The 14215-nt window shown below is 50.4% G+C and overlaps 1 protein-coding gene across 1 annotated transcript in view; it reads right to left on the reverse strand.

Moving 5' to 3' along the window:
- Positions 1-215: 215 nt before the first annotated feature.
- Positions 216-14215, reverse strand: part of LOC139243212 (uncharacterized) — a gene marked incomplete at its 5' end in the record, with an annotated part of 44464 nt that continues 30464 nt past the window's right edge. Inside the window, 3 exons of the mRNA XM_070870717.1 lie at positions 216-998; positions 10488-10530; positions 10633-10674. Coding sequence (XP_070726818.1) covers positions 988-998; positions 10488-10530; positions 10633-10674 — 96 coding nt within the window. The remainder of the gene's footprint in view (positions 999-10487; positions 10531-10632; positions 10675-14215) is intronic.

Raw genomic sequence — 14215 nt, forward strand, 5'->3', positions numbered from 1 at the left:
AGGGAGGGGGGAGAGATGAGGGAGGGGGGAGAGATGAGGGAGGGAGGGAGGGGGAGGGGGAGAGAAGAGGGAGGGAGGGGGAGGGGGAGAGATGAGGGAGGGAGGGGGAGGGGGAGAGATGAGGGAGTGAGGGGGAGAGATGAGGGAGGGGGAGAGATGAGGGAGGGAGGGGAAGAGATGAGGGGGAGAGATGAGGGAGGGAGAGATGAGGGGGGGAGAGAGGAGCGAGGGAGGGACAGGGACGAGGCAGGGGGACGAGGGAGGGAGGGAGACGAGGGAGGGAGACGAGGGAGGGAGGGAGAGAGTAGAGAGGGAGGGGGAGAGTAGCGAGGGAGGGAGGGGGAGAGTAGCGAGGGAGGGAGGGAAGGGGGGAGAGTAGCGAGGGAGGGGGAGAGTAGCGAGGGGGGGAGAGTAGCGAGGGAGGGGGAGCAGCGAGGGAGGGTGGGGAAAGAGGGAGGGTGGGGAGAGAGGGAGGGTGGGAGAGGAGCGAGGGAGGGAGGGGGAGAGGAGCGAGGGAGTGAGTGGGAGATGAGGGAGGGATGGATGGGGAACAGTGAGCTGTTCCAAGACTTTCAGATGGGTGGGAGGGGAGACAATGGTTTAACTTGAAAATCCGTCACCTGCATGTTATTCAAGGTGCCAGGATATTTAAATTATGAAAAGTTAAGGAAGCTTTGATTGTTTCCTTTGCAAAACAGAAAACTTCAGCTTGATCTGTTGAACTTTATAAGATTCTGAAGGAATGTGCCAAAGCAAATTGTTCAAATACCAGGAGAAACAAGTTAGGAAGACAGGAGTAACTTGGGCAGAATAAATGGGTCCAGGAGATAATCTGTTGAGAAAAGGGATTGAGGTATCTGGTGAGTAGGTGGGGAGCAGGTTTGTTGGGTCTGATAACCTTTCCTGCTCAAAATGTCCATCGTATGTTCGTCCTCCCAGAATAGCATCTTATGGCAGGACTTCTTCTGTGGGTCAGCTGTCAGCTGTTTATTTATTGCCTGTTTGAACAAAATTAAAAACAAAGCAGTTATCTGAAGTAATCTAGTGCAAAATGTGACAATAAAAGACAATTTCAGACACTGTCTGAGTTTATCCCGGGCGTATCTGAGCCATACAGACTGGGAAGGCCTCAGGGTTGAGTGAATCAGAAATATATGTCACAGAAGGAGGCCATTCGACCCAGTGTGTCTGTGCCGGCTGACAAAGAGCTATCCAGCCTTATCCCATTGTCCAGCTCTCGGTCCGTAGCCTTGTTAGCCCTCCCCATAGGTTACACTTCAAGAGCATATCCAAGTACTTTTGAACTGTGACGAGGGTTTCTGCCTCTACCACCCTTTCAGGCAGTGAGTTCCAGAGTTCCCCCAACCCTCTGGGGAAAAAAGTTTTCAACTCCCCTCTAATCCTTCTACCAATGACTTTAAATCTATGCCCTCTGTTATTGACCCCTCTGCTAGGAGAAATAGGTCCTTCCTTTCCACTCTATCTCAGCCCCTCATAATTTTATACACCTCAATCACGTCTCCCCTCAGCCACCTCTGAGCTCTCCTCAGATAACAACCGCAGCCTATCCAATCTTTCCTCATAACTAAAATTCTCCATTCCTGGCAAAATCCTGGTAAATCTCCTCTGCACCAGAGAGGGTACAATCACATTTTTCCTGTAATGCAGTGAGCAGAACTGTATGCAGTACTGTGGCCGAACAAGTGTTTTATGCAGTTCTAGCATAATCTCCCTGCTCTTATATTCTATGCCTCGGCTAATAAGGGCAAGTATCCCGTTTGCCTTCTGAACCACTTTATCAGGAATAAGAACAGGAGCAGGAGTAGGCCATACGGCCCCTCGAGCCTGCTCTGCCATTTAATACGATCGTGGCTGATCCGATCATGGACACAGCTCCACTTCCCTGCCCGCCCCCCATAACCCTTTATTCCATTATCGGTTAAGAAACTGTCTATCTCTGTCTTAAATTTATTCAATATCCCAGCTTCCGCAGCTCTCTGATGGGTGGGGGTAGGTCGAAGGTCAGGGGGTGGGGGAGAGTGGTGGAGGAGGGGGGAGGGTCGGGGGTCTGGGGGATGGGGGAGGGTCAGGGTGGGGGAGGGTCACGGGGTAGAGGAGGGTCGGGGGTCAGGGGGATGGGGGAGGGTCAGGGTGGGGGAGGGTCACGGGGTAGAGGAGGGTCGGGGGTCAGGGGGGTGGGGGAGGGTCAGGGGTCTGGGGGATGGGGGAAGGTCGGGGGTCTGGGGGGTGGGGGAGGGGTGGGGGAGGGTCTGGGGGATGGGGGCAGGCCGGGGGGGGTGGGGGAGGGTCGGGGGTGGAGGAGGGTCGGTGGGTCGGGTCAGGGGTGGGGGAGGGTCGGGGGGGTGGGGGTGGGCCGGGGGTCTGGGGAAGATCGGGGGGGGAGGGTCGGGGGTGGGTGGGTGGGGGGAGGGTTGGGGGTGGAGGAGGGTCGGGGGGGTGGGGGCGGGCCGGGGGTCTGGGGGGTGGGGAAGGTCCGGGGTGGGGGAGGGTCTGGGGGGGTGGGGGGAGGGTCGGGGGTGGAGGAGGGTCGGTGGTCGGGTCAGGGGTGGGGGAGGGTCGGAGGGGTGGGGGCGGGCCGGGGGGGGGGTGGGGGCGGGCCGGGGGTCTGGGGAAGATCGGGGGGGGAGGATCGGGGGTGGGTGGGTCGGGGGTCTGGGGGGAGGGTTGGGGTGGAGGAAGGTTGGGGGTGGGGGAGGGTCGGGGGGTGGGGGCGGGCCGGGGGTCTGGGGGGTGGGGAAGGTCCGGGGTGGGGGAGGGTCGGGGGTCGGGGGGGTAGGGAAGGTCGGGGGGAGGGTCGGGAGGTGGGGAGGGGTCAGGGCCGGGGGTGGCTGGGTCAGGGGTGGCTGGGTCGGGGGTCGGGGGTGGGAGTGGCTGGGTCAGGGGTGGGGAGGTGGGTCCTGCTGTTACCTTCCTGCTACCTTCAGGGATCTGCAGACATACACTCCAAGGTCCCTCTGTCCCTCTACACCTCTCAGTGTCCTACCATTTATTGTGTATTCCCTTGCCTTGTTAGCCATCCTCAAATGGAATACCTGATATTTCTCTGGGGTGATTTCCATTTGCCACCTTTCTCCCACTTGTCTGAAGCTTTCTTCCTCACTGTCAACCACACGATCAATTTTATATCATCTTCAAACTACATTGGAATATAAATCATTGACGCATACCACAAAAAGCAAGGGCCCCAGTACTGAGCCCTGTGGAACCCCATTGGAAACAGCCTTCCAGTCACAAATACACCCGTTGGCCATTACCCTTTGCTTCCTGCCACTGAGACAATTTTGGATCCAACTTGCCACTTCCCCTTGGATCCTCTGGGCTTTTACTTTCCTGACCAGTCTGCCATGTGGGATCTTGTCAAAGGCCTTGCTAAAAATCCATGCAGACAAGCACTACTCTCATCAAACATCCTCGTTACCTCCTCAAAAAACTCAATCAAGTAAGTCAGACACGACCTTCCCTTAACAAATCCATGCTGATTATCCTTGGTTAATCCATGCCTTTTTAAATGATGATTAATTAATATTGTCCCTCAGAACTTTTGCCAACAATTTCCCCACCACTGTGGTTAGGCTGACTGGGCTGTAATTACTTGGTCTATCCCTTTCTCCCTTTTTAAACAACGGTACAACATTAGCAGTCCTCCAGTACCACACATGTAGCCTGAGAGGATTGAAAAATGATGGTCAGAGCCTCCGCTATTTCCTTCCTTGCTTGTCTTAACAGCCTGGGATGCATTTCATCCAGGCCTGGCAATTTATCCACTTTCAAAGATGCTAAACCCCCTTATATCTCCAGTCTCACTATATTTATCTCATCTAATATATTACACTCCTCCTCCTTAACTACAATGTCTGCATCATCCCTCTCTTTTGTGAGGACAGATGCAACGTATTCATCAAGACCCATACCCATGTCTTCCACCTCCACACACAGGTTACCTTTATGGTCTCTAATAGACCCGACTCTTTTTTTCGTTATCCTCTTGCTCTTTATGTATTTATAAAACATCTTTGGGTTTTCCGCGATTTTACTTGCCAATATTTTTTCAAACCCTCTCTTTGCTTTCTGAATTCCCTTTTTAATGTCACCTCTGCACTTTCTAACTCTCGGTATCCAATATAAGCTTCCCTTTTTTGCCTTATCCCACCCTGTATCTCCCTTGACATCTGGGGAGCTCTAGATGTGGGAGTCCCACCCTTTTTCTTTGAGAGAACATATTTGCTCTGAACCACCACTATCTCCTCCTTGAATGCCTCCCACTGCCCCAACACTGATTTACCTTTGTCGCTGTTTCCACTCCACTTTTGCTAAGTCACATCTCAGCTTATTAAAATTGGCCTTTCCCCAACTGAGAACTTTTACTCTTGGTTTATCTTTCTCCTTTCCATAACTACACTAAATCTAACTGAATTATGATCACTATCACCAAAATGCTCCCCCATTGATACCCCTTCCACCTCTCCAGCATCATTCCCTAAAACTAAGGCCAGAACCGCCTCTCTCTTGTTGGGTTTGCTGTGTGTTGGCTATAAATGTTCTCGATTGCATTTTGTGAATTCTGTGCTCTCTATACCTTTTACACTGATGCTATCCCAGTTCATGTTAGGGTAGTTGAAATCCCCTACTATTACTGCCTATTGTTTTTGCACTTCTCAGAAATGTGGCCATATTTGTTCTCCTGTCCCCTCTGACTGTTTGGGGGCCTATAATACACTCCCAGCAGTGTAATTGGCTCTTTTTTGATCTTCAGTTGAACCCATATGGACTTATTTGATGATCTTTCTAATGTATCATCCCTCCTCACAGTTGTAATTGTTTCTTTAACCAATATTGGGACCCCCCCTCATTTTTATCTCCCTCTCTATCACGTCTGAAAACCCTGTAACCAGGAATGTTATGCTGCCAGTCCTGCCCTTTCAGCCATGTTTCAGTAATAATGATCTGTGTTGTCTCCAACAGTGGCAGTTGAGGAGCCATGGGCTGGAGAGGGATAAAATCTGGTCACATTGCCACTCCTGATCACCATCAGGGACTGCTGCTGGAACTGTTTCCCTCCTCAACTCTCATTTTAAGATTATGCCTTGTTCTTAATTCTCCCATCAGAGAAAATAGTTTCTCTCAATCTACCCCATCAAATCTGTCATTTTGTAACTGCAATGTAACACCACTGTATTACTGTATGCACTCAACTGAGATGCACACCTTGACCACAAGGGGTGAACTTGTGGGAGACACTCCTTACCTGATCACACAGGTATATAAAGGGAGGTCCCACACAGGGTCATCACTTCTGGAGTACTGAATAAAGAGTTCAGGTCACGTAGTAGCCTTGTCCCTGGAATGTGCCTCGTGTGGTTTCATGCAGTGGAGTAAGGACTTTACATTGGCGACGAGAAACGGGAACTCACGACCCACGAGAATGGCCACCGGTAACACAGATGAACGGTACTGTGTTGGGGAAGACTGGGACGATTTTGTTGAGAGGCTTCAGCAGAGTTTTGTGACGAAAGACTGGCTGGGGGATGCAGCGGCCGACAAGCGTCGGTCTCATCTCTTGACCAGCTGTGGACCAAAGACTTATGCGCTCATGAAGGACTTACTGGCACCTGAGAAGCCGTCGGACAAAACCTTTGAGGAGCTTAGCAAGTTGATTGGGGAGCACCTCAAGCTGGTGAGCAGCATACACATGGCTCGACACAGATTCTACACATTGTGAAGGGCAGAGCATACCGGACTTTGTAGTGGACCTCCGGCGTTTGACCAGTCTCTGTAAGTTCACAGATGCCTGCAGTGGGGAGATGCTAAGGGTCTTCTTTATTGAAGGTATCGGTCATGCGGGAATCTTTCACAAGTTAATTGAGACCAAGGACTTGACCTTGAAGCGGCGGCGTTGTTGGCTCAGACTTTCATGGCGGGGGAGGAAGAGACGAAAATGATTTACGCGCGCAATTCTGTCTCCAACACGGCGATGGATCAGGGAGTCAACGTCCTCCATGCTACTCAGAGCCCCGCAGGCAGGCAGGGGCAGTCCGACACTCCCCAGGCAGCAATAGACCCCAGAGTAGGACCTCAACAAAGACAATGGCAGGCTGAACGGACGTTCACGCCATCACAGTGGACAATGCAGCCCGGGATGGGGCCATTGACACCCACTAATAGGGTACTTAAGAGCAGTCAAAGAGACAGTCAGCACGGAATCACTGGCCACAGCCCTTTCGTCCCCAATAATGGAAACTTTAACTTGTGTTGGAGGTGTGGGGGAAAACACTCAGCCAGATCTTGCAGGTTCCAACAGTTCGTTTGCAGAAACTGCAACCTCAGTGGCCATTTAGCCCGTCTGTGCAGAAAGCCTGCAACCAGACTGATATTTGAGGCAGATGGACCAAAAGAGGGTTCTGTGAGGCAGGATGACTTTTGGGGCAAACCGATGGATGCCGAGGTTCAGCGGGTCCATGCGGTGAATATTCACAGTTTATACACCAAAACGCCACCAATGATGATGAGGGTTTTGTTGAACAGCATCCCGGTACACATGGAGCTGGACACGGGGGCCAGCCAGTCACTCATTAGCGTTCAGCAATTCGCGAAATTATGGCCACGCAAAGCCAGCAGACCCAAATTACAACTCATCGAGACGCAAAGAAATCATTCCGGTGCTAGGCAGTGCAATGTTGGCTGTCACACACAATGGCTCGGTGAACCGGCTGCCGCTCTGGATTGTCCCGGGAAATGGGCCCGCATTGTTGGGAGGAGCTGGTTAGCCGAGATGAACTGGAAATGGGGGGATGTTCACGCAATGTCATCCGTGGTCCTCATAAGTCCTACAACAATTCGAGTCACTGTTCCAACCTGGCGTCGGGACATTCAAAGGCACCAAAGTAGTGATACACATCACCCCAGACGCCAGGCCAGTGCACCACAAAGCCAGAGCGGTGCCGTATGTGATGCGGGAGAAAATTGAGAGCGAATTGGACCAGCTGTTGAGAGAGGGCATCGTCTCGCCTGTTGAATTCAGCGACTGGGTGAGCCCCATTGTCCCCGTTCTGAAAGCAGATGGTTCTGTCAGGATCTGTGGCGACTACAAGGCCACCATCAATCGGGTGTCCCTACAAGACCAATACCCGCTCCCAAGAGCGGAGGACCTCTTCGCCACGCTGGCAGGCAGCAAGCTGTTCACCAAGTTGGACCTCAATCAGCCTATATGACCCAGGAACTGGCCGATGAATCTGAACTGCTGATCACCATCACCACGCACAAGGGACTGTTTGCGTATAACAGGTGCCCGTTTGGCATTCGATCAGCGGCCGCGATCTTTCAACGCAACAGAGAAAGCCTGCTTAAATCAATTCCTGGCACGATTGTATTCCAGGACGACATCCTCATCACGGGTCGAGACACCGAGGAACACCTCCACAACCTGGAGGAGGTGCTACGCCGACTGGACCGGGTAGGCCTGCGACTCAAGAAATCTAAATGCATGTTTTTAGCTCCCGAGGTTGAGTTTCTGAGCAGGAGGGTTGCTGCAGATGGGATTTGGCCCACCGAATCCAAAACAGAGGCGATTCGACGAGCACCCAGGCCCTGCAACACATCGGAGCTGCGTTCATGCCTGTGACTGTTGAACTATTTCGGGAACTTTCTGCCGAACTTGAGCACGTTGTTGGAGCCGCTACACGTGCTCCTGCGTAAGGGCTGCAATTGGTTTTGGGGGGACTGTCAGGAATGTGCTTTCGATCGAGCGCGAAACCTACTGTGTTCTAACAAGCTGTTGACCCTGTATGACCCCTGTAAAAGTTTAGTTCTGACTTGTGATGCTTCGTCCTATGGGGTTGGGTGCGTGTTGCAGCAGGGTAATGCTGAGGGTCAGCTACAACCTGTGGCTTATGCCTCCAGGTCGCTCTCTCAAGCAGAAAGGGGGTATGGGATGGTTGAGAAGGAAGTGCTCGCATGTGTCTATGGTGTAAAGAAATGCATCAGTATCTCTTTGGTAGAAAGTTTGAATTGGAAATGGACCATAAGCCACTCACATCCCTGTTGTCAGACAGCAAGCCTGTCAATGCCAACGCATCAGCTCACATACAGCGATGGGCTCTCACGCTGGCTACCTATGACTACTCCATCCGGCACCGGCCCGGCACTGAAAATTGCGCTGACGCGCTCATCAGGCTTCCACTGGCCACCACTGAGGGGGCAGCTGAGCAAAGCGCTGAGATGGTCATGGCTGTCGATGCTTTCAGCAGTGCAGGCTCCCCCATCACAGCCCGCCAGATCAAAATCTGGACAAAGAGGGATCCCCTCCTATCCCTGATTAAGAAATGTGTCCTGACTGGGGATTGGGCGCCCGTTCCACAGGCGGATGGATGAGCTTTCTGTCCAAGCTGACTGCCTACTATGGGGCAGCCGGGTAGTTATGCCCCAGAAGGGCAGGGAGGCGTTCATCAGGGAACTCCACAGAGAGCACCCAGGCATTGTGATGATGAAGGCCATTGCCCGGTCACACGTTTGATGGCCTGAAATTGACTCAGACCTGCAACACTGTGTTTGAAGGTGCACGACATGTTCCCAGCTGGGTAATGCCCCCAGGGAGGCCCCACTCAGCCAGTGGCCCTGGCCCACCAAGCTATGGTCACGCATTCACGTTGACTACACGGGCCCGTTCATGGGTAAGATGTTCCTTATCGTTGTAGATGCGTACTCGAAATAGATCGACTGCATCATCCTGAATTCATGCACATCATCCACCACCATGGAAAGCCTACGTGCGATCTTCGCAACCCATGGCTTGCCAGACATCCTGGTTAGTGACAATGGCCCGTGTTTCACGAGTTATGAATTCCGGCAATTTATGTCAGGCAATGGCATCAACGATTTCAGGACTGCATCATTGAAGCCGGCCTCCAATGGCCAGGCGGAACGTGCGGTCTAAATCGTTAAGCAAGGTATGCTCAGGATTCAAGGACCCTCCCTACAATGCCACCTATCGCGCCTCCTGCTGGCCTATAGATCCCGCCCGCACTCGCTCACGGTGGTCCCGCCCGCGGAGTTACTAAAGAAACGGACACTCCAAACTCGGTTGTCCCTCATCCACCCAGTCCTGACTGACATAGTTGAGGGCAAGCGCAAGTCACAAAACGAGTACCATGACCGTAATTCGAGGGGGAGATGTATAGAAATAAATGATCCTGTATTCGTCCTCAATCACGCAATGGGACCCAAATGGCTCGAGGGTACTGTAATAGACAAAGAAGGGAATAGAGTCAACTCAACAATGGCCAGATATGCCGAAAGCATCTGGACCAAGTAAAGAAAAGGTTCAGCAATGACACGCAGGAAGCTGAAGAAGACCATGAGATGGAGCTCACACTACCGCCAGTGAATGTGCAACAAAAACAATCAGAAGAATGCACAGTCCCTGAGGTCAGCCCGGACAGGCCGGAATCACCACAGGGGACAGACACTCACGTCAGTGTTCAACAACCAGAGCCCCAACTGCAGCGCTCCACGAGGGAGCGTAGACCACCTGAAAGACTGAACCTATGATCCCAATAAGACTTTGGGGGTGGGGGGAAGGTGATGTCATGTTTGTAACTACAATGTAACACCACTGTATTACTGTATGCACTCAACTGAGATGCACACCTTGACCACAAGGGGTGAACTTGTGGGAGACACTCCTTACCTGATCACTCAGGTATATAAAGGGAGGTCCCACGCAGGGTCATCAATTCTGGATACTAAATAAAGAGTTCAGGTCACGTAGTGGCCTTGTCCCTGGAAGGTGCCCCGTGTGGTTTCATGCAGTAGAGTAAGGACTTTACAGAATCCCTTTAACATTTTAACACCTCGATTAGATCACCCCTCGACCTTCGAAACTGAAGGCAATACAATCCAATTGATGCAATCATTTAACCCTTTCAGTCCCTGTATCATTCTGAGGTTGAAAAATTGATCAGCGGGAGATGTGTTTATCTCTGAAATAACAGTGACAAGTAATTACTGGTTATAGGAGTGTAAGTGGCCGGCTAGTATGTAGCTTTTCCTTGATTATTATGGTCTATTTTCCCAGAATTAATGTGACATAGCTCTTGTTGGAAAAATCAGGCCCAATAACTTGCTTAACCCTCGACACCAATGGAAAATGTTGAATCAGAAAATGAAGTGTGCTGGCTACTTTTAACCTGGTTACAATACTCAGTGTGAACAAAGGAGAGGATTTGTGTGTGTGCGGCTGTGGGTGTTAATGATTTAGTGAAAGCTGTTCATCACCACACAACATTCAATCCATCACCGTACTGGGCTACTGATGGCCCGTTACCACACTGGGCCCATTGCTCTCGGTCTATTCCAGGCAGTGTTGCTGCTATGGATCCATTTTAGGTTTCCCACAGTTTCGCCATTTATACAAAAAGTGACCGATATCACACGCTTTGCCTCTACCCTTGTCAAGTGTGAGAGAAACATACCTTTAAGCTCACTGTATATGGACTGATCCGGTTGCTGTAATGCCTAACAGGGAACAGAGCAATGATAGAATCAGCAATCTAGTAACACGTGCCCAATGAAGGGTTATTTGGAATGTATTAACGTTCTGAATTTGGAGTTTCTTACCATGTACGTGGCATTTGGATCCTCCAGACGATCTCCGGAGTTCTACAACAAAATACAAATGATAGTTACATTGTCCAATACATTGCTGATGCTGGTTTAAGAATTCTCTGGGATGACGGCGTTGTTATTCAGTAATCTACACATTTTCCTTAAATGTATAACCAAAAAAAGTCCGATCCAATCAGTCTTGTACAGTGCGTGGAGAGAAGCATGAAGTAAAGGATATCCCCAACTTGATAAAAATGCCGTCCAGCCACTGAGAACATGCCATAAGGAAACAGGCTGATGAAAGAGAGAGTGTTCTGGGGCCAGCAGATAAACACAGTCACAGAGGGAGCAAAGCACAGTCTGAGAGCTGATTTCCTTTCCCAGTCTTTGAGTTTCACAACTCAGGACACGATAGGACAAGTGGAGAAAGAGGTTTGAAATGTGTCAGAGCGGTGGATGTGAAAGATTGGACCAGGAAACTTGGCAGTCACTTCATTGTTTGGGTGAACAAACACTCAATATTTCCCAAACATTGCGAGACATGGGGTTAGGGAAGGTGTTGGTAACGAGTATAACCAGCCGACAAGAAAGCTTACAGTTTATTTCTCCAAAGACCAAAAGGTGTTGACTTTGTAATCTATAAACGGAGGCCTGCATTATAACAAACTGGGAGCAGCATGAACGAGCTCCAAGCAACACCATGTCACGTAGGAGTCAATAATGTGAATGGAATTCAGAGACTAGAAGAGTGTTTATCAGCAAGGTTGTGAAGGCAAGTTTTAAAGGGTTCTGAAATGATTTTAAACAAGCGATCACAGACCAATCAACTCAATGTGGAGTCAGAAACAGGCACAGCAAATGGAAAATGGGAGTGCAGGTGACCTGGCTGACACTTCCATTATTCCCAGACAAGACCAGATTTACTGCTGGTCCCATACCTCCGACTACATCCTATAACTACAGGGTGAATACCACAAACCAGGTGTGTCCAGATTTACTGCTGGTCCCATACCTACGACTACATCCTATAACTACAGGGTGAATACCACAAACCAGGTTTGTCCTGATTTACTGCTGGTCCCATACCTCCGACTACATCCTATAACTACAGGATGAATACCACAAACCAGATTTGTCCTGCCAAGGGTGAAATTTGTAACAGTTCTGGAGAACCAACTGCTTTGTAAAAAATTGCAGATCCAAAGATATTCAATCGAACAAGCTCCATGTGAACCCATCGAGCCTGATTACTCAGTTGTGATGGCATACACACACTCATAGTTGTGTCCTGAATGGCACCTGGTTTGGGTGTCTGCACCTATTTGGTCACCCCCGCCCCCCGGCCCCCCCGAATGTTTGTGGTGGAGGAGTGGCGAGAGATTGTGGCCACACGGACCAGCCCACACTGCGATATGTGCATGTATTAGGTCGGTGCAGCAGAGCAGGTCTCCAGTCGTCCTGGTTAACTCTTGCCACTGGATAAAGGCCGAGCTCTGTTAAGCCCGTGTGGTGGCTGATGTGCAACGGCCACCACACGTTAAACAAATCCACGCACTGACATTTTCCACCCCTTCAGTTGAAGTTCAGGACTGGAACATCGGGTCCTTCATTGAAACACCTGTGGACCCATGTGGAAACATAGAAACATAGAAAATAGGTGCAAGAGTAGGCCATTCGGCCCTTCGAGCCTGCACCACCATTCAATAAGATCATGGCTGAACATTCCCTCAGTAACCCTTTCCTGCTTTCTCTCCATACCCCTTGATCCCTTTAGCTGTAAGGGCCATATTTAACTCCCTCTTGAGTATATCCAATGAACTGGCATCAACAAAACTCTGCGGTAGGGAATTCCACAGCTTAACAACTCTCTGAGTGAAGAAGTTTCTCCTTATCTCAGTCCTAAATGGCCTACCCCTTATCCTAAGACTGTGTCCCTTGATTCTGGACTTCCCCATCATCGGGAACATTCTTCCCGCATCTAACCTGTCCAGTCCCGTCAGAATCTTGTAAGTTTCTATGAGATCCCCTCTCATCCTTCTAAACTCCAGTGTATAAAGGCCCAGTTGATCCAGTCTCTCCTCATATGTCAGTCTCGCCATCCCTGGAATCAGTCTGGTGAACCTTTGCTGCACTCCCTCAATAGCAAGAACGTCCTTCCTCAGATTAGGAGACCAAAACTGAACACAATATTCCAGGTGAGGCATCACCAAGGCCCTGTACAACTGCAGTAAGACTTCCCTGCTCTATAAATCAAATCCCCTAGCTATGAAGGCCAACATACCATTTGCCTTCTTCACCACCTGCTGAACCTGAATGCCAACTTTCAATGACTGATGAACCATGACACCCAGGTCTCATTGCACCTCCCCCTTTCCTAATCTGCCACCATTCAGATAATATTCTGCCTTCGTGTTTTTGCCCCCAAAGTGGATAACCTCACATTTATCCACATTATACTGCATCTGCCAAGCATTTGCCCACTCACCTAACCTGTCTAAGTCACCCTGCAGCCTCTTAGCCTCCCCTCCACAGCTCACATCGCCACCCAGCTTAATGTCATCTGCAAACTTGGAGATATTACACTCAATTCCTTCATCTAAATCATTACTGTGTATTGTAAATAGCTGTGGTCCCAGCACTGAGCCCTGCGGCACTCCACTAGTCACTGCCTGCCATTCTGAAAAGGACCCGTTTATCCCAACTCTGCTTCCTGTCTTCCAACCAGTTCTCTATCCACGTCAGTACATTACCCCCAATACCATGTACTTTAATTTTTCACACCAATCTCTCGTGTGGGACCTCTTTCAAAACCCTTTGAAAGTCCAAATACACCACAGCCACTGGTTCTCCCTTGTCCACTCTACTAGTTGCATCCTCAAAAAATTCCAGAAGATTTGTCAATCCTCATTCTCATTCTCATTCTCATTGTCAAGTCATCCTCATTCGAGAGAGCGCCTGTGATTTGATTTGGACTCAGTTGCCAACCATCGGTGCTTTGCAGGGGCAGACAATGTTTTGGGGTTTTGGGGTCCCAGTCAGCGTGTTAGTGTATCAGAACAAAAATCGTCACAGTCAGGCCCCATAGTGCCCCCCAGTCCTGCTCTCTCCTCTCAGCACTCTCTCAGTGCTAATGGCCAGGATATCTGTCTCAGTGCTAATGGCCAGGATATCTGTCTCAGTGTGGGCAGATACTCACATTCTGATGAAAGACAGCAGTGCAGGCCATTAGTGATGCATCTGTCCAGTGCATTCATTGGCAAACACAGGGAGAAGCGGGGGAGGGGGGAATAAATGGTCAGGGAAACAAAATGGATAGCGAGAGCAGGCAGGAAAATGGATGTCAAGGAGAGATGAGAGAATGGATGGCAGTGGAAGAGGGAGAAAAGAATGGGAGGCTGTTAGAGGGAGGGGACAATGGACAGCAGCAGGAAGTTGAGGGAAATGGATAGCAGTGTCGGGAGGGAGGGCGTGGATGGTAGTGGGAAGGACAGTAGCAGGAATGAATGGCAGAATGCATGGCAGTGAAGCAGGAGTAAGTGCCTGGCATGGAAAGGTGGGATGACGTGATTGGCTGTGGCAGTGGGAAGACAGAGAA

This window comes from Pristiophorus japonicus, unplaced genomic scaffold, assembly GCF_044704955.1.
Source record: "Pristiophorus japonicus isolate sPriJap1 unplaced genomic scaffold, sPriJap1.hap1 HAP1_SCAFFOLD_1630, whole genome shotgun sequence".
NCBI lineage: Eukaryota > Metazoa > Chordata > Chondrichthyes > Pristiophoridae > Pristiophorus > Pristiophorus japonicus.